General features: G+C 36.4%; 1 protein-coding gene across 1 annotated transcript; it reads right to left on the bottom strand.

Moving 5' to 3' along the window:
* Positions 1-1,478: 1,478 nt before the first annotated feature.
* On the bottom strand, positions 1,479-23,539 carry LOC101157942 (N-terminal EF-hand calcium-binding protein 1). Its single transcript, XM_004070648.4, has 12 exons — positions 23,219-23,539; positions 21,175-21,199; positions 16,227-16,335; positions 15,253-15,278; positions 14,932-15,029; positions 11,392-11,650; positions 11,230-11,309; positions 10,139-10,192; positions 7,886-7,998; positions 7,687-7,764; positions 7,504-7,595; positions 1,479-2,607 (listed from the first exon to the last, which is right to left on the bottom strand). Exons 1-12 carry the CDS (start codon positions 23,333-23,335, stop codon positions 2,579-2,581), a joined length of 1,080 nt encoding a protein of 359 aa, XP_004070696.1. The 5' UTR covers positions 23,336-23,539; the 3' UTR covers positions 1,479-2,578.
* Between the last annotated feature and the right edge of the window lie 450 nt (positions 23,540-23,989).

Here is a 23,989-nt window from a genome sequence, read left to right as displayed (position 1 = left end):
AGCATCAGTGCACCCTGTTAGCTGACCCTGATTCTCCTCTGCCAGTGAGTCTTCAGACTCCACTCTCCTTCTACGGTCAATTGATTCCATCTCAGTCTGTCCGTGACTGTTCTAACGTTTGACAATAAACCATAAAAAAGCACAACCAGAAAATCTAGTTTTTAATGAAAAAAGGACAACAAAAGACATTCATGTGCTAAGAAGATCCAAACAACAACAACCTTTAGACAATTTTAATTGCAAAATGTAACATGGTTACATACTGAAGAAAATAAAGCTTCATAAAAGGTGTCTAAAAACCCTTAAAGAGATGCAACTGTCCGTGAGAAAAACAGCAGCAGCATCTTTTAAAAAAGAAACCCTCCTGTTTACACATATACCTCCTGTGGCTTCCATCTGGACAAAAATTTCCAGCAAAACTTTTACAGCAAACTTACATGTCCAACCTGCCCTGTTTATTTTGTTAAGACTATGATGGAAGCTGCTAACTTCAGATTGTTAGTTAAAGCCCAGTTCCATAATTGCCCTAATTTAGAATAAAGATCATGCTTTTAAGTCTTTAAATAGGTTTCTGTTGGCAATATCAGGACCTCATGATTACAAATTGTTATTTTTGTGTTGTTTTATGCAATGTATACAACAAGTAGGGATGTCCAACCAGGTTGTTTTAGCCTCTGATCTGATTTTTATCTGCTGACATCGAGTACCAGTCCGAAACTTTTGTAAGACTTTAGAAAAATGAACAAATGGAAAATAAACAGGTCCAGATCGTCTCCTATTTTATTTTATTCACCTTATTTTATCATTTAGCTCTTAAACAGAGCTCTTCTGTGATGTAGCTTGAAAAATTAAATTAGTGCAACTATTAACTAGAACAGACAGTTACCCATTAACTAGTAAAAATAGTTGATCATTAGTCATGAAAAAGATGACTGATGATGATGATGATGATGATGAGGACTCACTCATATCAATATAATAGTATATTTGTTTAGGTTGTGTTTTAGACAACATTTATTTATTTGTTTAAACTACTTTTTCCCCGAGCGTGCACTTTGCAAATAGTCCCTTGGCAGCCGCCTCATGGTTGGTTCTTTTGAAATGTCTGTTTGCATTGAGACAAACCAATAGAGACACTTAGTGTTTTAAGTTTCAAGCATTTAGTAAATGTTACAAATCTGTGAATGTCTCGCTAACTTAATTGAAATGTTTTTGTGCGCCTCCTGCTCAAACTAGTGCCGTATTCTGCTGCGCTTTACGGCAATAAACAGTCAAGATCCGTTTATGACGTGCAGACTTTTAGTTGCGTATTTGCTTGTAATAATAAGCTTAAAAATATAAATCCCTGATCATAATAATGAGAATTAAAACAAATAACCATATGATCCCTGATTGGCCCGTAATCGGGCCAGAATTGTGATCATGGGATCAAATATTCATTATAAGGTACAATTTAACACAAATGAACACGGCTCATCTTCATTTAGGGTGTCAAACTTTTATTCATGCCAGAAAATGACCAGAGAAATCCACGCAATTGTTTATAATACAAAAACCAAACAATAAACACATCAAAAAAGAGTAAACATTTATTCTTTACATTATCAACCATTGTTCAAAGTGCTAACTGACAGTCTACTACCAGTGGTACAACTGTTGCACAATTTTCCGGAACTCCATCTCCAAAGAGGTTTTTTTTTTACAGAATCAATGCCGGATAACTTTAAAATATAAACTTCTATTTTATTTGTATTCTTCAATCACTTTTTTTGTTACACACTACATAAGAAATAATGGCTTTTAAATTGTACACCTACTGTAAAGGTAGCAGCACAGAACAATTGCACAATTGTCTGGAGACTTGTCATTTCCACTAATGTCTCACTGCGCATCAGTGCAGCTCTGGACTTCATGTCACAGGAGGTCATTTTATTTCACAAACAAGATAAAATACATTTTTAACGACAACGATAAAGTTTGCATCTAATCATTTATTTATAAGGTGCAGATGATAGTTAGGTACAGATCATATCTATTCAGTGACTATGTTTTGCTGATGGATGCTGACCCCATCAGCAAGAAGACACTAAGTAGAAAAGCTCTGAAGGAGACAACAAAGCACATCAGCACATGGAGAACAAGAAGAAAGGTTACCCTGGCCGCTACCAATCTTTTTTCATCTGTATGAAACAGTAAAAGACTTGTTTTAGGCTGCATCCTATTTTGAACAACCACTCTTAATGACACAGACTAGCTGAAAAATAAAAATTCATGCAAATGTTTTTCATTATTATTTTAACTTGAGTGTCTAATAAACCAAAAGAAAAAAAAAGGTGCCAATAATGAGAATATGTGTTTGCGCGTTAAAACGCTGCCTTGTTTCAGCATTTTTCAGTCCAAACTTTAGTTGGACTAACAGAGAATTCTGAGGAGTGTTCATTTTTTAACAAGGCTCTGCAAATGCGATCTGGGTCATGCCATGAGGAAAGAGTTACTTTGAAAGTGTTCAGTAGATGTGGCTGTAGGATCTCCAGCTTCTTCTCTTTTCTGTACGTTGAGAAGTCGCTCTGCCGCTCCCTCAGTTGTTGTTCATGATCCACCAGGAGGCTGTAAGATAAAGTCCGTCTGTTTCACAATATGACGAGGGTGAAAGTTTTTGTAATGACCCACTGTGACGAAAATTGCGCTTTTGGTGTTTTTAACGTGTTCTTGTGAGTATTTCTTGAATCAAATCGTTGTGAATCAGGAGCAGACAAAAAAAAGGCTGTTTTCAAAAAGAGCAAGTTATTTTAATATGGTCTGTCCTTAAGCTGTGTTTCAGACATTTCTTCTAGAATTTTTGTCTACAAATTGAAGCTATCAGGCTCTCTGCTGGATGCTGTCCCCTCTTGCCTTATAAAACAGAGTTTTTATAGCATATTGCAGTCAACTTTAGCCTTCTGGGAGCTTTAAATGTGATGTTTTTCAACCTTCGCTCAAAAGACCAAACCTTGACAAACCCGAATTGGCTAATTTTAGGCCCACTTTAAAGGCCCGTACACACCGGGACGAATATTCGCCAGGCGTTATTCGCCAGCGTTTTTCGCCACGTTTTTTGTGTTCACACCCAGGCGATTTTCGCTGACGATGAGCCGAGCGAACATGCAATTTCATTCCCTGACATTAGATGGCGCTTAATGTAAACAGAAATGCTCCTGTACACAAGGTGGCGCTGCGCAACTTTACGCTTCTGAAAGTCGCTTTTCACTCAGAAGAAGAGAGCAAGTATTTACGCACTAGTCAGAATAATAAAAAGAAAACATGAATATTTCAAGCACCAGTAGCTCCAACTGGTGCTTGGTTCGGGGATATTTTAGAATGTCCGTCATTATTTCTTCGCGGCAGTGTAGACGCTACTTGGCGTCTATCTTCTTCACTGGTATGTGTGCTCAGCAAGGCAGTTTTGTGTTTGAGCGCCCCCAAGTTGTGTTTTACTGTAACTTCAGAAGCTCCAGACACGTGTGCAAAAGCGGCATTCTCATTGGTCAAATAGATAGAAAAACGAACCCGAGGCGTTTTTGTTTTTTGACGCTTTGGCGCTTGGCGTTTTTTCGCCTCGGTGTGCACACTCACATTGGTGCCCTTTGTTTAGTCAAGAGGCGTTAAACGTCGGCGAAAATCGCCGGCGAAATTCGTCCCGGTGTGAACGGGCCTTTAGGTTGACCTTTATCTTAAACCATTTTTTGAGAAAGTGGTCTACCTACAGTTAAAGTCCCTTCTGGAAAGGAACAATGCCTTGGAAATTTTTCAGTTTGACTTTAGGTCCCTGCAATGCACAGAATCTGCTCTATAGAGTTTATAAAAACATCTTCCAAGTGACTGACAATGGGAACTGTTGTCCCTATTTTTGCTGGATTTGTCTGCTGCTTTTACACCATAGACCACAAGGTTTTACTGTCCAGGCTGAAGGTTTGCCAGAGGTTTGTGGTTCTGATTCTGAATTTGAGGTTTTCCAAATTTGATTCTTGAACAGTTTCATTATTGTTTGGGGTTCCTCAGGGCTCTATTTCGGGACCTCTTTTTTTCTTCTTCCTCTGGTCTTCATTATAAGAAAGTTTCCATTGCCAGTTATGTTGAAGACAGTCAAATTTATTTTCCAATTTAAAAAGCTTTCATGACAAAAAAAAACTGAAGTGGCGCAGTTGGGTCCAAGCAGCACCTGTGACCCATCCACAGTAAATCTGGATCCCCTGGCTCTACATTTACAACATCCTATGTCAAATCTCAGTTTAAAATGGACAGTGATTTTAAAATTAACTACCAAGATAAGCTCTGAGGACAAATCTAGTCTGTTTTTATTTGTAGCAGTTGATGAAAGTAAAGCAGCTCTTATCAAACCAGCACTTTTAATTCATGCTTTCACCACATCTTGGCTGGATTATCTTTATCTCGCAACTCCATCTGGTCGAGAACCACAGAGCACAAAAGAGGGACCAAATCACACTGATCCTGGCTAACCTTCACTGGCTGCCAACACATTTCAATTTAGGGAGTCTTTTATTAGCTTTTACATCTTTAAATTATTTCAGTGATCAGCCTTTCCTGAAAGCATCGAAGTCCAAGATGAAGCTTCGACGGAAACTAGAATTTTCAACCTAATTGTTCGGCAGGCATCCTCAATGTTCATTTTTGTTCTTAAAACTCAATTTTATTGCTATCCTTTTGGCACAAGAGACTGTAGTGTGTTATATCTTTGCTTTTTAAATGTTATTTGTTTTACCATGTTACATATTTTCATAATTTACTATGTATTTAAAATGTACTGTGTTATATATTCTTGTAATTTACTATATGTATTTATAATGTACTGTTATATATTCTTATATTTTACAATATCCTATATTTTACTATATTGTGCATTTTTTTAATATACTATGTTATATAGTTTACTATGCTGTATAGGCCTGTACACTATCCCGCAAATTTATCATTATCGCAATATCAAGCAGTGCAATGTCCATATCGCAAAAATCAGCAAAAAACGCAATAAATGGTTACCTTAAATGTGTTAAAACAATCCTTAGGCAGCTTGAAGCATTTAACGAATCAAATAATTCCATTTATGCATTTGACCATTTGGATGGACCCTTTCCGATGTTGACCAATCAGATCAGCCCTTTTATGTTTGATGTTTGCCTCCTACGTCAACGAGGGTCATTTGGAGTATAATTTTTTTTACAATGAAATAGTAATGATGTTTTTGATTGTTTTGATATTTGTTCATATCCTGCAATTATATCATTATCGCAATATTGATCTTTAATCACAAGTTTTGCTCATATCATGCAGATTTTGCTATATGTATTTATAATGTACTGTTATACATTTTTAGATGTTACTATGTTGTATATTTTACTATGTCACCATTTTCTAATGTACTATGCTGTATATTTTACTATGTTGTATATCTTCGGAATTTACTATATGTATTTATAATGTAGTGCTATTTAGTTTTATATTTTACTATATCATGCATTTTTATATTTTACTACACACACACATATATATATATATATGATGTACTGATATATATTTATATATATATATATATATATATATATGATGTACTGATATATATTTATATATTATACAATGTCATTCATTTTACTATGTTATTTATTTATTTTTTTACTTTGTTGAACAACAAATTAAAAGTAAAAAAAATAACACATTCACAACACATTTAACAACATTGTTAAATATACAACATTATGTTGTATATTTTCAATATTATATGTGTCAATACTGTAGTTTTATATATTTTTATATTTGATTAATATATATATATATATATGTATATATATGTATATATATATATATATATATATATATATATATATATATATATATATATATATATATATATATATATATATATATATATATATATTTTTTTTTCCATTGTTGTACATTTTCGATTATGTACTATGTTTTATATTTTACAATTTACTTTTATATATTTTTATATTTGACTTTATGTAAGCAAAGTTATAATGTACTGTTATACATTTTTATGTTTTACTTTGCACTTCATTTTTCTAGAATGTATAGTTATATATATTTGTTCTTTGTTTTTCTTTTTTTATTTGACTGTTTTACAATTTTTTTTATATTGTGCTATGTCATTTTTAGATTGTACTGTTACTTTTGTTACTATATATGTTTGTTTTGATTGCTAAATTAATTATTTAATTTGAGTTTGACTGTGGTGGGAACAAATGCAAAACGTCACTGTCTTTCTTTAAACAGGGTTTATTTATGAAATAGCAAACTGTAGTGGGGAAGTAAAAATGTCAAACAGTAAGAAGGTTAAACAAATACAGAAAGTTGTCATTAAAATATATGCAACACTAAATCAAATGCACTACAATATTTATTTCTCGTGTTTTATAATTTATAATGAAAGGGAATTATTTCTATGGTATGGATTGCAAAATGACATTGAAATTTTGTGAATGTGTTATTATTTAAGTTGTTATTAGACTCAACTACAGTTTAACTTGATCCATAACCACAATTCGAACTTTAAAAGCTTTGTTTTATGTCTTACGAGTTCACTTTTATATTTGTTAAAATAAAGAAATGATTACTGAAGTGATTATTTTGAATCTTGGTTGGTAGAACAATCAGCATAATGCTAATATTAATATTTAAAAAATATTATCAAATATGTTCAAACAGATCAAGAGGATTAACACTGATTAAGAAAAAATGTTAATTACTCATTTACTTGTTTTTTTATTTACATTATGGAATGCTCCCAAACAACAACTAATTATGTGCCAATGTTAAAGAGATAATTTGTTGGTAAATGTATTTTCTGAATAAAAATAAAAATACAAGATTATAATCTGTTGTAAGAATTTGTGACTTTATGTTTAGTGTTTTTTTTCCTTTAAATTATTGAAGAGATTCCGGTTTAGTTAGGTCAGCTTTCTCTTCCCACGCTTGCCTCATGTTCACACCAGGTTTCAGTTTTCAATCATCACAGCTGCTTTCTGTTAGTTAATTCACACTCAGCTTATTTAAGAGCTTGGCTTTAAGGAGCTCCTACTTGTTCTCATCCTATTCATGTTTCAGCTTTTTTTCTTTTTTGCTTGGTGTGTTTTCGTTTCTGGTTTGTTGTCCACCATTCCGCAAGAATACAATTAAAAATGGCAGACATTGGTCAAATTACCTATAAAGTCTGCTAAAACAAACAATGCAATTCACATGAGATAAAGAATCTGAAGACATGGAAATGCATTTTTTTTTCTACTTTAAGCACTTAAGCTCAATTAATGAAGAAGAAAATGCTAAATCACAAGACCTACATGTTTCACATGATTGCTTTGTGACTGGAAAGATGGTTTTTATTTATGGAAGAAAAAAATGAGCATCTTTCCCCCTTTTTCAATCGAAATGAGAAATTATTTTTTAGGCTGTTTATGTGGTCTCAGATCTTTAACATTGGTCAATTTTTACCTGGAAGGAGCATAGTAGAGACCATTTCAGGCTCTTCCAATGAGTCGATAATGCAGCGCTGGAAGGTCTTTGTGATGGACGACTGCAGGTAGCTGATGGAGCAGAAACAAGGAAAGCATGAGGCTTACAAGTCTCTTCAAAAAGGCTCCGTGTTCGGTTTGGCCACAGTATTTTTAAGCTCACGTCATCCAGGAGAGACGATCCTGCCAGAATTCATACATGATGAAGCATGATCGGTTCGGAAGGTTCTGAACGGAGACACTGAAAACAAAAGCAAGTCACAGCAGTGAGACTGGAAATCCAGTTTACAGGAGGAAGTTCCATCTTATTTCAGTGAAATTCATGAAGAAAATCGGATTTCAAAGGGAGTTTGGGGACATACTGCAGGTTGTTGAGCTGGCTGGTGGTGGCATCTGTGTAGATTTTGAGAGCTTGCTGAAACTGTTCCACATCTGTCTCCTTCACTGACATTTGTTTTTGTACCAAAAGTATATTCTGAGGAAACAATAAAGAATATTCAACATACAAAAAACAGCAAAAGCCTTTCATTACTATTCAGAACTTGGATTCAAATTGTTTGCTCTCTAACATTAGTTATGAAGGTGCGTACATGAATTAGTGGCAGACTAATGCAAAGCTCAAAGTTAAATCTTAATTATGCACTCTTTCATCTAACACCACTTTTCTTTACAATTTTAACGGCTATAGAATTTTAGGCTTTTCTTTAAACTTCAACCATTTGTAGATGTTAGTTAGGAAAACTTCTTTCCTTCTTTTGGAAATTGAATGCTCCACTTTGTATGTTCTTCATCACTTATCTATTTTTATGTGATGGGAAATTGTCAGAATCTTCCTTGTGCTGTCTGATTCTCCTACAGTTTTCATAAAATGTGGGGGAAAAAAGCTTGAGCATACGCAGAATGTTGACTTGAATGTCTTTGTGTGAAAGGGACTGCCTTCATAATGCCATCTTGACCATTTTCCAATTCATTTTCCTCCATAAATCTGTGTGGATTTTCACCTTTTTATTGTCCAAAAAAGAATTTGCCCACTACTCCCTAGCCCAGGGGTCGGGAACCTATGGCTCGCGAGCCATATATGGCTCTTTTGATGGTCACATGTGGCTCGCAGACAAATCTTTAATTATACTTTTTTTCATTAGACCAGTCATTCTCGGGCGCGGTGCGATGCCAGAGGCGCGCAGTAGTAGCGGTGCTTGGAGAAAAAAACTATCAGTTACTATCTATTATTTCACAGTTTGTTCCACCCGGAAACCTGGGAATTGCCGTGCCTAAGACTGCGCGCTCCCGTCTCTGAGAAAGCGCGGGGACGGGATGTGTGAGGAAGAAAGCAGAGGGTGGGGGTGGGGGGGTGGAGTTGTGGGCACAGTCAGCAGGTGAATCGCGCAGGGATTGTAATAACGTAAAACCCGCTGCCCGTCACTCACTGCAGCGTGGGTGTGTGTGTTTGGCACCGCGTCTGCATGTGATCAGTCTTTCTCAAATCTACAGAACATTCAGACCAACCTAAGATCACGTTTAAAGTCTCAACGCCTCATTTATTAGCAACAGCATAGCAATATTATTAAAAAGAATCCACAGACTTATTGTACTTTAAAAATGTTGAAATTACATCAAATACAGACATTTGTATATTTAGTTTTAAACATATCGTAGCATACTGACTTGGACTGGGTGGCTGTTGGGTCGCGTTAAAAGTTCTGGAGTTCTTGAACGCATCAAGCAGAGATCTGATTGGCCCTCAGTTCTGTCGCTCAGCATGTTGTTAGGTAGTTTGGACCAATGGGGTTCAGCTATGGGCCGAATAAGGGAAATGGGAGGGCTGACGCGGGAGAGGGGGAATATAAAGTTGGGAGAAGCGCTCTCGTCTCAGCGGGAGAGATTCAGGAGTTGCTGAATTAATTGCACTGCGTTTGTTGTGGTCTGCAGTCACCAGAATAAAGAACCTTAAAAGAGGTTAAGTATCAGTGCCTCAGTGTGGGAAAGGGACGCTACATTATTGTATGGCTCTATTGAAATTACATTTAAAAATATGTGGCGTTTATGGCTCTCTTGGCCAAAAAGGTTCCCGACCCCTGCCCTAGCCCCTATAAGATAAAATGGTGTAGGACTATTTTGTGCCCTTGGTTTTAATGCAATTCAGACAAATGCTGTTTTTTTTTTTCTTTTAATGGGTAAAAATGACATTCATATCCCAAAGTAAAAACTTTATATGAACATTTTACGAAGACTTTTAATGAATCCACTGTGTTCTAATGATGAAAACTTGGAGGATTTATAAAAAATAAATCTACATACTTTTTTTTTCTAATACTAAATCCTTCAAAACCAATGCATTGTGTGGTCTATGTTCGCCAATGTAGTGAGCATCACTGCATCCTATTTGTTTTTTTTTGTTTTTTGCAGAGCCTTCTGGGAAATTTTAAGGGCTCTGGATTTTGGAAGTGAAGGTCCAAACATCCCCCCAAAAAAATAGCAATGCCCAATATAGTGAGACAACCAAAGACTTTTATAAATCTTGGAAAAGATGTTTTTGTCACTGTTTGGTTTAGTTGTGAAAAATTGCAGATATTTGATGTGTATATTAAAATAATATCAGGAAGTGTCAGACTTACAGATTTATATGTTCCAGCCAGTGTGTCTTCTTTGAGAGGTTCAAGGTGAGGGCTCTGAAAAATAAAAATGCATCATTCTTTAAACGAGAATCTTTTTAAATTGTCTCTAATCAGATTAGTACCTTAAAATTAAGATGAAACCTCTTTATTGCTTTTAAATTTCCACTTTGACCATCTTTTGATCTATTGTAAAGTGTTCCCAGCAGTCTTTCTAATTATGATTTGTCGTTTTTCACCTAAATCAAAAAAGCTGTTGTTTTCCAGGACATATCTTCTATAGAGTGAACGGAGTCGATCAAAAATTCGCCTGAGTTGTGAATGGGATCGTTGACTGTTTACACATTCTCTCGCTAGCTTACACCCCCAACCAAGCATTAGCGGAGCAATAAAATAGTGGGCGTTATTGGAATTATCCAGCTGTACAGTTCTGAGCCAGATGGCAGCTCAGGAAAGGGAAAACAAAGTCAGGTCTAGTAGTCTACATTTTGCAAATGGAGCGGAGCAAGGAGCTTGTATTTTCCCTGCTCACTGTATCTTCTATGTCACAACTACAAGCCTCTTCAAACGACTTTTTTTTTTCATCTGCTCCTGATTCACAACAATTTCAACAAAGAAATATTCAGAAATGCAATTAAGCTTAATTTTTTTTTTTTGTCAACATCTGAAAAAATCCACAAGAACATGTAAAAAACAAAAACAAAAACAGCTGCTGTTTGCTAACATATTCACGAATGTTTTAGGCTCACTAAAGCCTCTGGTCAGTAAACGTGTAGCCCAGTTCAGTCTTTTCCATAAATCCTCTTTTATGTTTTTTCACCTCGGGGTAAGTTGTCTATAGAAAAGCAGAGCCCATGTGGCCTCATTAGCAACACGGCCTGCAGGGAAACCTTCTCCTCCCTGAGGAGGCAAAGATTTAGACGGAAAATATGGTATTTTCAGAAAATTCAATACACTACGTTTAAAGAAGTGTCTACAGAAATAAAGCCCTTTCTCCTGAGGTGAACGGTGTAGATGTTCTTTCTCGAAGTGAAACCCTTAAAAATGCCTTCTCAAATAAGCATAAAGACTTGGAAATATTCATTTCAACAAACCTCACACTCCATCTTATCGATGAGTTGCTCCAGCTGATTGATCTGGGAGCCCCAGTGATTGTCCGGCTCTACGCTGACCCCTGTGATCGGAAACGAAGAACCACATCAGCACTGAACTTGTCAAACGTGCGGCATTTTGGCAAACAAATTTCATCCTCGTACCTGTGGTAAGCATGCCAGAGTAGGGGTCAGTGGGAGAAAGACACATGTTCTTCTGAATGCGACGGCCAGGCCGTTTGGGCGCCCTTTGGATGGGAAGGTCCTCGGGCTTCTTGGGTATCGTCCTCTCAGGGAAGCCGTGGTCATAAATGGCCTCCATAGCACAGTCCAGGGAGGACTGCAGGGACTGCAGCTGGGTGGATGTTTCCCTCAGCAGGAAGCGGGTCACAAACTGGCCCAACACAGATGAACCCTGATACTCCTGCAGTTCAAAAAAAGGAGCAGATATCAAATAAGGCCGTAATGTCTGCAATATGGTCAGTGGTCATTTTTCTAAAATGTTGCATTTTGGTGTTTTCACTGGAAACGAGATAATCAACACCATCTTGTAGTCAAAACCTTGAATGTTGGATTTAATTCCTATATTGAGGGAAAATCGCAGTAGCAGTAACAATGACTGGCACTGACCAAAAATCTGAATATATTTTATAGGGTTTAACAAAAAAAAATCATAATGTGGTTAGCAGAATAATAAGGAAAACGTTTTTAAAAAATCATAAAAACTTGATTTACTTGATTAAAATTGTATTTATTGTGGTTAGGGGTGAACCGATTATCCATAAGGTCCATTCTAGGCCAGGCCATTATTTGTCATTTGTTTTAATTATTTTTTTTTGACCTTATAAGATATGCTACCACCCTAAGTGACTTCCTGAACTTTTTTGTTTCAACTTATCACAAAGAAGTCCTTTGTGAAGTTTTTACTTAATTTACTATAAAAAAGAAATTTCAGGAAACTGTTTAACTTTCTTTTAATTAAAGATGCTGCTGAGCCTGTTACTCCCTGTACTTTTTGGAGCTATTTATTTGCTTTTATTTACCTTTTTCTTTTATTTAAAATAAATTAAACTGTTGGCATTTGTACTATTCTACATTTTGATGCCAGTATGTTTATAATACTTAATATTCAGTATAGAAAAAGGAATGTTTTTTCTTCTACTTTTTTTTCTTCATTTGTATTTAAACTTTAACCAGATAAAGACCCATTGAGACCAGGGTCTGTTTTGCAAAAGTGAGCAAGTAAGAAGGTCAGCAAAGCATTAAAAAAAAAAAAAAAACGGAACAGAGACAAATGCAAAAGACAATAAAAAATAAAACTATACATTTTTCATGTGTGGTTTATGCAAAGAAATGAACAACTTTGAGAATTAAAAGGATATTTTGAATAAAAATACACAAATTCCTAAAACTATGTTCTGTTAATCAGCAATACAGAAAGCCGCAAAAGGGGAAGGAAGGAGGAAAGATAAGAAAAAAAACTGTCTTCCATCAGATCCTAATAAAAAGGCTTTTAATGAGTCTGCCAGTGTCAGGCTGCTGACTTGCACTGTTAAATAAGATCCCTGCAGAATATGTAAGAATGGCTTTGATACCACTGCTCTCAGAAACACCAAAAAAAGAGGGCAATATGAAAATGCACGAGACTTGGGACGGCAATGGTGAAGAGAGAATTAAAAGGGAGATGGCCAGACAGACCAAGAGAGACTGATGGGAGAACAATAGCACTGCAGATAAACTGTCCTGGGTTTTGGATTAAAGAAACTCTTATCAGATTAGAGATGCTTTTATGTGCAGAACACCTGATGTCAGTTTTGTAGTCCTTTGTGATTGTCGGATGATTTATTTTTTCCTCTTCTTTTCTTTTTAAAAGAACAACAAAAATAATCTGCTTCATTTGCATCAGTCCACACCTGGACCATGTGTCTCTGCTTTCCCAAAGAGAAACATGTAGGTTTGTGGAGGCTCTGAGTGCAACTATTGATTAGATGTTAGTGGAGACTGATCTCTTCTGAGAATCTCACTCCTCGAAGAAGCAGAAACCTACATCTTTTCTACATTTCATGGAAAATCAAGAGCCCTGCTACACTGGGTCTATGCAGGAGTCAATAATAAGCACATTACACAACCCTGAGATGATTATTTATTATTAACCGTTTCTGATGATCGGAAATACAGACGTAAGGAAAATTCTCCAAAAGTGCAAATAGGGCAAAGCTCAAATGAACATGATGACCACAAAGAGTCAGGAAAATGCAACAAAAAACAGCAGAAAATCAAATGTCAGAATTTCCAATGTTGAGTACGAATTACATGATTCAAGGCCAAAAACTCAAATGCTTTTATTTTAGCCCTTTAATGCCATATATGTTACTAATTTGCAATGTACCATTTAATCCAAGACTTTCCTTAAGCATCACCTTGAACGGAAAAAACACAGAGCGGAAAAACACTGAGGAATATGTTTTATATATAGACTCTTTATTTATTTTTAAATATTTTTTTACAACTTGGACTAGCATAGAATAGACTCTTCCTTAATTCTTCCTGTAATGCCAAATGTCCAACATTATTGATGACAAACAGGACATCTGTGTTTGGAGCAGTTTGGACACATTTCCAGATTGAATGTGCTCCCACGTAGAGATGAGGAGTATTTAAAAACTGCATAAATGAAGCCTAAATGTGAGCACATTTCAGAACATGCGGAGGCTGAACAGACATCCCAATATTTCAGTCCTGAAAAGATGTTCGATGCCACGCTTCAGTGTTGAGGCCTCACACAACACGGGGCTGCAGGGCTGCATGGTGGTTTGGTGGCAAATAAATGCCATGAATGAGGGATGAGATTTAGCCAGTATATAACTGATGACTGGATCTTCTTTTATTATGCAATAGTTTTGGTCCTTTGGTTAACCACTAAGTCATAGTGTCATCCTTAAATATGCCAGAGTTCCTCTGATTTGTTTTTCCAACATGCAACTGGCAAAAGTAAAGAGAAAAAATCCTAACTACAGAACATTAACAAACATTAATGCATATAATATTTCTAACAAAGTAGTTTAGGCATGTTTGAAAGGGAGAGGGCAGAAAATTATTTTGGCCCACTCTCTCCATAAACAATGTGACAATAAAATACTTGTATGATCAGAAGCAAACACTTCATTTTGAAATTCTATTTTAGTTACGATAGTAGCTACTGCCGTTGGTTTTAATGTATGTATGTATGTAATTAAGAGTCAATTTCCAAAATATCTGGACGTTTTTGCAATGGAATCATGCTCACATTATCAGGTTCCTTGAAGGTAAAATTTAACATGCAATATAATTTTTTTTATATATATAAAAAGACAATGTATAATGTTTCAAAAGTTTGTGAAGAATCAAACCATCCTGCCAGCAAACCTCCAAGTGAACTCAAAGGTGAGCTTTATTTGTTCGATACTCTCTCAAAATGGTTTCTTTCAAATCTCCTGTCGAAGAAGCAAATTTAAAAATAGTGACTGATGTTGTAAGTTCATGTTTGAAAGAGAGCCAGAGAAAAAGCAGACAGTCAGTCACACTTTGCCAGTTTTCTATTCCCGGCAGAGAATAAAATTGACGCGCGAAGCGCTGATAAATCAATTCTACAAACAAAGAATGATTTCGTATGTTCTAAAACTAAAAAAATTCAGCTTTGAAAAAAAGTAAAGCACTTCCACCCACCTCTTTGGTTTTATCCATTGCTCTCAAAATGGCCACATTCAGCTTCTCCAGCGCAGACATGACGTTGACGTATTCTCCCAGATGTGGAGTGAAGTACTCTGTTGAAAATAGATCTCTAAATGGGATCTGGTTGATTAACACACGGACTGATGTTTCCACAGCAACATAAATCAGGGTTAAAGCTACGCTTGTCTAAGAGTAAAGCAGGTTAACCGAGTTAGTTAAATCATAAAGCATGTATCTTTTGTGATATGCATGTTATGCATTCAAAAAAATATATTATTTAGCTGCAGAAAAATAGAAGAAAATGTTTTTCATTACCTGACAGAACATCTATGTCCAGGTTGCTGTAAGAGAATAACAAGAAGCAAAAAAAATCAATTCTTGCAAGTGAAGCCTAAAACCCTTTACAGATGTAGGACTTTTCCATCTGAGAGGCACAGGAAGCTGGAAATGGCTCAGGAAGATGAGGCTTTTGCTCTGTCAGGCTTTATGAAATTCTGATATCAACTTGATCAGCACCTGGAGCTGCTGCAGAGAGTGGGAAGTGGTGGTTTAAATCCTAATTTAAAGCTTGGACAACTCTGTCAGGGATACTTTTTTACTTTTGCAAAAGAAACAGGAAAATGTCAGTGCAAAACCACTAATGAGATAGATTTGATCAAAGGCTGGAGGCCATGTGTGCTAAAGTATCAAGTATAATAGGAAAAAGAGAAGCTAAAGAATAAATACAAACAAAATACTCAAATTTAGGGTCTTCTAATCCACATTGCTCTTGTGCCAGAGAGCATAAAACCCATTTAATTGGCCTGATAAAATCCCTAAGAATCTGTGCAGAAAACCGCTCTGACATCCCCCTCAGCAGTCTTTTCCTGCAGTCTTTCTACATTCTCTAGTTCTCTCTACTTCTCTAGTTCTCTAGAGGTTGACTAGTAACTAGTTTGTTCTTGTTGAGTGACTCTCATTGCAGGATCTTTTGTCCTCATCAAAAAATTGGTGTTTTTGTCTACACTTAAAGATTTATCTTCTCCAAGACTAAGTACAGCTGTAGGATTTCCTGCTGGTGCAGTTTACACTTTAATCCAGTCACTGTTGATAAAACAGACTCCACATTTGTAGAATCCCTGCAGGTTTTCCTGTAAGAACACAAAACGAACTCCAGATTTCACACCAGAGTGAAGGTTATCCCTAAATAATCCTTATTATACTGATTTATTGGCCTTTTTCTAACAGGCAGCAGGAGACTCTGAGGGGAAGCGGAGCTGGAGGATGTCCAAAAGGAAAGTTAAGCTCACTCTGTCTGCTGCCTGTCGACGGAGTAATACATCTCCTGCATCTGCGCATCTGTGAGGATACCATCCGTAAAGTAGGACTGGAACTCCTCCAAGGACAGCTTCCCGTCATCTAAAAAGAGATGGATGTCACAGCTCACACAGAAGACTGGAAAAATGTCATAATTCCACTGCATGGAACAAAAATCACCTGCATGAGAAAATATTTCCTATTAAGAGCTGAAGTTTCTCCTGAGCAGAGCTAACAAGCAGTTTGACTTCATAATGAGGCCGCAGTTTCTTTCTGCAAGCTCTAACAATTTCCTTCGTGATGTGATTCATCTCATCTGCCAGTCTGGGAAATAAACTTGACTTTCTTCCTACTCCCAAGCTGTGGATGACTCTGGGCGCTATTTATTTCAGAAAAAAAATCTTGAAGTGATGAACGGGCTCAGAGGAATATGATGCTTTTAACGTAATCAATTTATAAATACGCTAATCCCACAACAAAGGTGTGTAAACACCAGGGATGCCACAATTCGCTGTTTAAAACCAAACCGTATGTCACACCATTGAATCGTGGGGAAAGTGTACGGTTGCATACCATTAGGTTTACATTTAAAGTGTAAAATCTGATCAATTTAAGGATTTACTTTTTTCTAACGTTTACACAGGGCTTATGTCAGACAACTGACAAGTTTTTTTTAATTTATTTTTACTGATTGCAAGTTTAAAAAAGGATTTTTCCCAGTGACCCAAAAATTGAGTTTTTTACCAAATCCTGAAGAAAGTATGTTGTTGCATCACTAGTTAACAGTCTGCTACATCTCTAACTCCCATTTTCTTGGAAAGAAAAGGCTTTGGCTGTGATTCACACCCCAGTAGCTCGGATGGCACATTACACAAGAGTTCACTGTTTGCACAAATCCTGTCCACGCTCACTTCAGAGAAGCATTCTGTTATTAAAATGCCACTTTGAAGCTAGCAGAGATTAAACTGTTCTTAAATTAATATGAATACAATTCTGACCTCAAATCATTAAATAACTTTTTGTTGTTTCAGCATCTCCATTAAATTTGAGCAGTTGAAACAATTTTTGCTGTAAGGTTTGCTATAAAGCATGGAAACATTTTCTAAAATTAACTCCGTATCAAGAGTTCTCATGTTTAATAAAAACAGATGTGCATCAAATCCAAATTTTCTTCAATTTTCCTCTGTAGAAGCAGTTTACTTTGTATTACAAGTAAAAATAGCTGTTTGCTGTGAAACCATAGCAGGCACTTCCCACACATAAATGTGGTTTATTGTTCCAATATCTTCCAGTTTAGGACAAAAGATTTAACTTTTCCAACAACGCTTTAATATAGGTGTTTATTTAAAGAAAATGCTGATTTCACTGCAGTTAATCCCACATCTCCATGAGGAAAAACACAACACCTCCATGGGGAAATTAAAATGGTTTTTGTCTATGAAGCCAAGATGGATTAAAGGTTTTATTTGTCATGCATCAACCTGGATAAAACCACAGCTCAAGGTGGGACTTTAATGAAAAGGTCTGTGTTTACTGAAGCTCTTATCTTTCCAGGAAATCTTCCCTCAGAGAAAATTGATGCTTCAACTGAGGAGGCAAAATGATTCACAAAGCAGGATGGAGTTGTTCAAGATCCACACTCGTGAAAATTGCATTTTTGGTGTTTTTCACATGTTCTTGTGAATGGAGGACATGTATTTAAAGAAAATTATGCTCAAAAATGTTTCTTTTTTCAAATTTCAAAGGAACTACTGGCGCTCTGCAGAAACTGTTCTTGGACAGGTGTTTTTCCTTTCTTTTTTAAAGGCTAAAAAGGGCATCATCATTATGAAAAGACCACTGGGAAGGCTTTTACAATAGATCAAACGTGATTAAAGTGGGTCATTAGGGAAAACATGACTTTATCTAAAATGAAAACTACATATTCCCATGCTGATGAAAACACTTAATGAAAACACACAAAATGAATGTGCTGCTTCAAAATAAAGGAGGCCAAAAATCTCAGTGTGTAACAATGTATTTCTGATGACAAATTTAAAACAATGAAATCTTTTGATTGTAATAATTCTCAGTTTTGCCTTTCAGACACAGATGCTTAAATATTCTACTGACATTTTTGAAATTTTTTTTTAATTCCTAATGTAGTTTATTTAAACCAAATGACACATTAAATCATACAGTCATGGATTTATGAAATCCAAGGACACACAGAAGATCATTAGGGTAGATGAATATGATAAAATGTACAAACTTGTTCCTCAAGTATAAATCCACAGTTCATGTTCGTAGGATGTAATAAAATAATATAAAAATGTTTTGTCAAGCCTCGCAGAAAAAACAAACAACATATGCTTATACAGTATAGAAAAATAGAAGCACAACAAATGCTGCAATATGGTGCAATCTGATGTTCACTACTCAGATAAACAACAGCATCAAAGTTGAACAAAAACCCAGCAAACTAATCTCCAAACGACGTTTTAGTCGACTAATTAAGGATTCAAATGGTTTCATGAAAGCAGTTTTGCATCTCATGTTGTGCTGTTTGCATTGCTGCATTTAGAGCTGCAACACAGTTGAACCTTGCTGTGAAACTCAGCTTTCCTTCCCCACCAGTGAATACTGCAATCCCACAGCGGGAGGAGCAGCGTGAGAGAATAAACCCTCTCAGCTCCTGTTTTCAACTGAAAAGTATTAATCACTTCACATGTTCACTCTGGGCATTAAAGAGGATTTATTTCAGAGACTCATCCTCACGTTTACCCTTATTATTGGGATATTTAATAAACCGAGGTTTAAAACGCGTCAAAGAAACAAAGGTATGTTGTGAGTTCACATTTGCCAACTGAAGCGGGAGGAAAAAACTGAGTTTGGGCCTCATTTAAATCCCTTTCAGAGCAGAGATGCTCTCAAGATTTCAAATTTTAAGTTTCAATTGTTAAAGATCCACTGCAATCATTCTTTGATCTATTTTAAAAGCATTCCCAGTGGTCTTTTAATCATTATTATACAGTTTTTAGCCAAAGTTTTAAAAAAAAAACGGTGTCGTTTTCTACAACATAGTTTCTGCAAAATGGCAGGAGTTCATTGAAAATTGAAAAATCAGAGTTGTGGACAGACCGTTGGCATGGAGCAACCACGCCCCCCTACCCCTCCACATTGCTGAGAGCTCGGAGCAGTATTTTCTACATCACAAATATAATCTTTTTCCAACTGCATCTTTTGCATCTGCTCCTATTTTGTAACCTTTTGAATAAAGAAATACTCAGAAATGCTAATTTAATCCTAATTTTTTTATTTCTGTTCTCAATGACAAGAAAAATGCCACAAGCGCATGTCAAAAACACAATTTTTTATGGAGTAGGTCTTTAAACTGAATATTTTGACAGTTAAAGCTCTGTGGAAACAGGCAGTTGGTTTTCCTGCATTTCATTTTTAGACCTGACAAATAGGTCCTGGGGCTAAAGAACAAGAATAAACAAAGTAACTCTGTTCACAAATCTCAAGTCCTTGATGTTGAGTCTGTAGTCTCCGAAAGTGAGACTTAAGTTCAACTCAAGTCCATCGTCTCCCATCCAAATACCGATTTATATATCCTTCCTCCATGAGACGTCTTTTATTTCATTTTATTGATTTTTTTATATTTCTATTTTTTTATTTTCTGTGTTTTACTGTGAAGCAATTTGTGATTCTTATCTCGAAAGGTGCTGTATAAAAATGGTTTTATCTTTATTATTATTATCATTTTTATCCATGATTATAACACTGTGCTGCAGTGGTAAATCAGACATTATTATCCCTCATTACCATGTTCATTTCTGAGCACAGTGGGCTGTAAAATGAAAGTTTTAGGAACTCTTTATGTTCCATGTTCTCCTGCTAGTTTCTTCCTAACCCATAGAAAATGTAATTCTTTGTTAGAAGGGTGCCAGCCCTCCATATGATGAAACTGTATAGTACTCCAGGCACATCACAGCAGCCTACACATTACTGATTGGAAATGGGCCATTTTTTTTGGATGCACGACTCAGCGAGCTCAAAGAAGAGAAGCAATCTGAGCCCAGCAGCAGAATAAAAAAAACAAGGTTTTATGAATTTTTTTATTAGAATCATCTATATCATCCATTTCTCTGTTGTCAGTTACTAGGTTACTCCCCCAGCTTATAACCGATCAAAATCCAACGTTCCTGGTTTTCCGTATCTCTCCAGTTTATCCAAAAAAGAAATAAAATAAAAAAATAATACAAAAATAAAACACCTTCTCCCCCCACAAAAAAAAAAACAGCAATTATGGGCCCATTTATAATTTAAAATCTGGTGACTGTTCTCCCTGATGACTCCAGATCATGGCAGCACATTTTGTATTATTAATCATACTTTAATGCATTAACTCTTAAATCTGCTTAAGTACAAAACTCACCAGGGGGAACTGTGCACGAATAAAAACACCAAACCTAAAACTAATTTTCCTTTTCTTTGCTCATTGCCTTGTTTTTTAGGCAGACGTGAAAGAAAGCTCTGTTTTCCTCAGAGAAATGGACGGGGAAGAAACTCCTTTCAAGTAAACAAAACAGGGAGAAACAAACTAACAGCAATGATTGTTGGAGAAAACACATTTGTTCTAGCTATAGCTACATATGCATGTGGGACCACCTACGCTATGGTATCATTTAGAAGTCCTTTTGCTTTGCTCAGGTTAGCTGGCTGTCTGTCTCTGAGAAGAGCACTGCGGTGCTCCCAGCAATGCTCTGCAATCACAGGAGCCTGCAGGGGGCTCTTAAGGGAATTCATTCTGTCAAATCAAGTCATATTACAAATCAAAACTACCAGCTTCCCTCTGCCTTGCTCTTTCACATCCTCTCTTTTATTAGTTAGTGAAAATATCCTTGTAAATAGGGTGGATTTCTGCAGTTTTTCTGCAGTTGAACATTGCATACTCACCATTTTTGTCTGCCCGACGGAAAATCTGGAATGAAGATAAAAGCAGGATTAGTTCTTTTGAAGCAGAAGCCACGGGGTGCAACCAGTTTTCATTTTACACCAGCTGTTCATCAATAAAATATTTGTCCGACTGTTTTTGGTCTTTTAAAAGCGTTTTCTGTGATCTTTTAACCATGAATATGTAGTTTTTCAGCTAAAATGACTTAGTAGGACAGTAGTAGTTTCTGCTAGCTCACAGCCCCTCTCAACCCCAACCTAACATTACCGGTGCAAAAAAAGGTCAGCAATAATGAGCCTGATACTAGCTTGGATGAGAAAAGTGAAGATGTTCATGAATCTATTTGTCTGCAGGGGAGGATGCATCAGAACGGAGCGGAGCAGGGAGCTTTTAGCCGATTGTAGCATTTATGTCACAGATACAAGCTTTTTCCAACCGCATTTATGCATCTATTCCTGATTAGCGGCAAATATAAAAAATTGTTTTTTTTAATAAATGATCTCCATCATGAGAAAAATGCCACAAGAAAATGTTAAAAATGCCAAAAATACAATTTTCAATGGAGTTGGTCTTTAAAAGGCACATAAATAGACTTTGTTTTTATCAACTCAAAAGTATCAGAAGCATTAATTATCCGATTTGTCAAAGTTGCTTCCCGACTTGAGCTGTTAGCTTATATATATATATATATATATATATATATATATATATATATATATATATATATATATATATATATATATATTTTTTTTTTTTAAACCATTTTTTAAAAAGCACACAATCAACAAAGTTCAGGATGAATTTCAGTGCTTTTAAATGCTGTAAAGATTTTTTTTAAGTAAAACTAAATCATGCTGTAGTTAAAGTGGTTGGTGCTGCCTGCAGGTCTGTCTGTTAGGTTGCTGTACCATTTGCAGGTTTACTGTCAGGTCCCCCTGAGTCTCAGAGGCTCTAAAAAAAAGTATCCTGGCTGTGACAGCTTGCAGCAGGATAACGGGGAGCCGAGGAGAAATGTTTGGGAGAGAGACCTGGGGAGAACATTTCGTGTTGCAGGCTGGAGACTGAGTCACTTTATATAACACATCCTTAACTGGAGTCAGCTAAAGTGCAAATTCACACACCAAAAGTCTACCAAAAGAAAAACACAAAAAAGCAGATGTTTAGTTAAGAGGGTGACACAACTAATGCAAAATAATAAGAGTGGAAATTAAAGTAATTATCTGGTGAAATGCTTTACAAAAAAGAGTTTTCGTGCCAATTAATGATGAAGTGAAGATATAAAAGGATCGTCCCATTCAAGTCGGATAATGTGCGCACTGCAAAGACCGCATTTTATTTATGTATGCATGTTTTTAAGCATGAAAAGCTCCATTAGCCTCTGTAATGGTTAAGGGGAGAAATGCAAGCTCTGACTTTTTGTTGTGGTGAATGCATTTAAGGAGAATTTTGCAGGCACTGCAGCCATTTGCCCCTCTTTGCTGGTCTTCAGGAACTGAATTTACAGCCAGCTGTGAGAGAAGCTGGATAGGAGGCAGATACTGTCCTCCTTTTTGAAGATTCATAAAGAAGCACTTCTGGTGGTGATGCAGACCAAGCGTGGATATTTACTCGCTATCTAAAAAGAACACGCTGTGAGAAATGTGATGTCCTGATTTAATAATTAAGACTTCTTCACGTGCAGTTCTCTTGGACCGATGAGAATAGAGAAGTGTTCTGTTGAAATCGTGTTATTAGCAGACTGTCAAAAGTGGAAAAACTAAAATCAAATTATATATTTTTTTTTCTTTTTAATTAATTTTCTTGTATTTACTTATGTATTTTTCTTTTGTATTTGTACGTCTGACTGTTTTGTGTCCTTGGCAATAACAGACAGGCGCTCACCTCTCTTATGCAACAGAGCTACTGTACCTGAGACAGGGAATGAATCATTACTTAAAGTGAATCGAAAGGAGGATTTTTTTTTAAAGCATGCAGAAAGCTAAATATCTAAGACAAACATGGTTTTGGCAGATTACTCTGAAAAGTGACAAAATGCAGAATACTCACATCCTGGAACAAAGCGGTGCCCGGGTTCTGGTTGAGGTCCAGCTCCTGCTGTTTTCTCAAGTGTTCATGCTTGGCAGATTGGAGACACATGGTTATCAGCTCTGTGCAGGCCAGCATCTTGCTCCTGTCGATGGGAATCTCTCTCTCTAATTTGGATTATTTCAGATGTCCCTGTTCTCCTTGTGCTCGCTGAGGAGGAGGATGTCCTTGCAGGATGAGGGTGATGCTGCTGCTGCTGCTGCTGCTGCTGCTGCTGCTGCTGCTGCTGCTGCTGCTGATGGCGCTGGTCCAGCGTTGTCCGGTCAGAATGAGCGCCTCCAGCCGGCCGCCTGTACGTCGGCATCACCAGAGAAGCTCCGCCCCCGCACGACACAGAGATTCAGGGGGAGCTCCCCCTGCTGGCGGGCAGTGGCAACAGACTGTAAAACTAAAAGCATACAAATTATTAAACGAAAACTGTAGTTATTTTTGGGATAAAATGTTTTATTTGCTTCAATTATTTCTATTCCTTACAAAAAAAGTAAAAACCTTGGCTTGACCTAGTCTGTCCTGTTTTTTTGACCTGTTTTATTTTGATTTCAAATAAAACCGGATGTGGAAATAAATTATTTAAAAGGGAAAAATGCGCACGTGCCTCTCATGTTGTTTAAATGAGCAAATTCATGACGGTTTCTAACGCTGTTATGTCATTTACATGGTTCATTGAACGATTCAATCCTAGAGAATTGTTGAAGTCTGTTAATTGGTTCTGTTTCCATGACAGCAGATTTT

Source organism: Oryzias latipes, chromosome 7, assembly GCF_002234675.1.
Source record: "Oryzias latipes chromosome 7, ASM223467v1".
NCBI lineage: Eukaryota > Metazoa > Chordata > Actinopteri > Beloniformes > Adrianichthyidae > Oryzias > Oryzias latipes.
The sequence above is the reverse complement of the archived record's forward strand: the minus strand, read 5'-3'. Positions and strand labels throughout refer to the sequence as shown.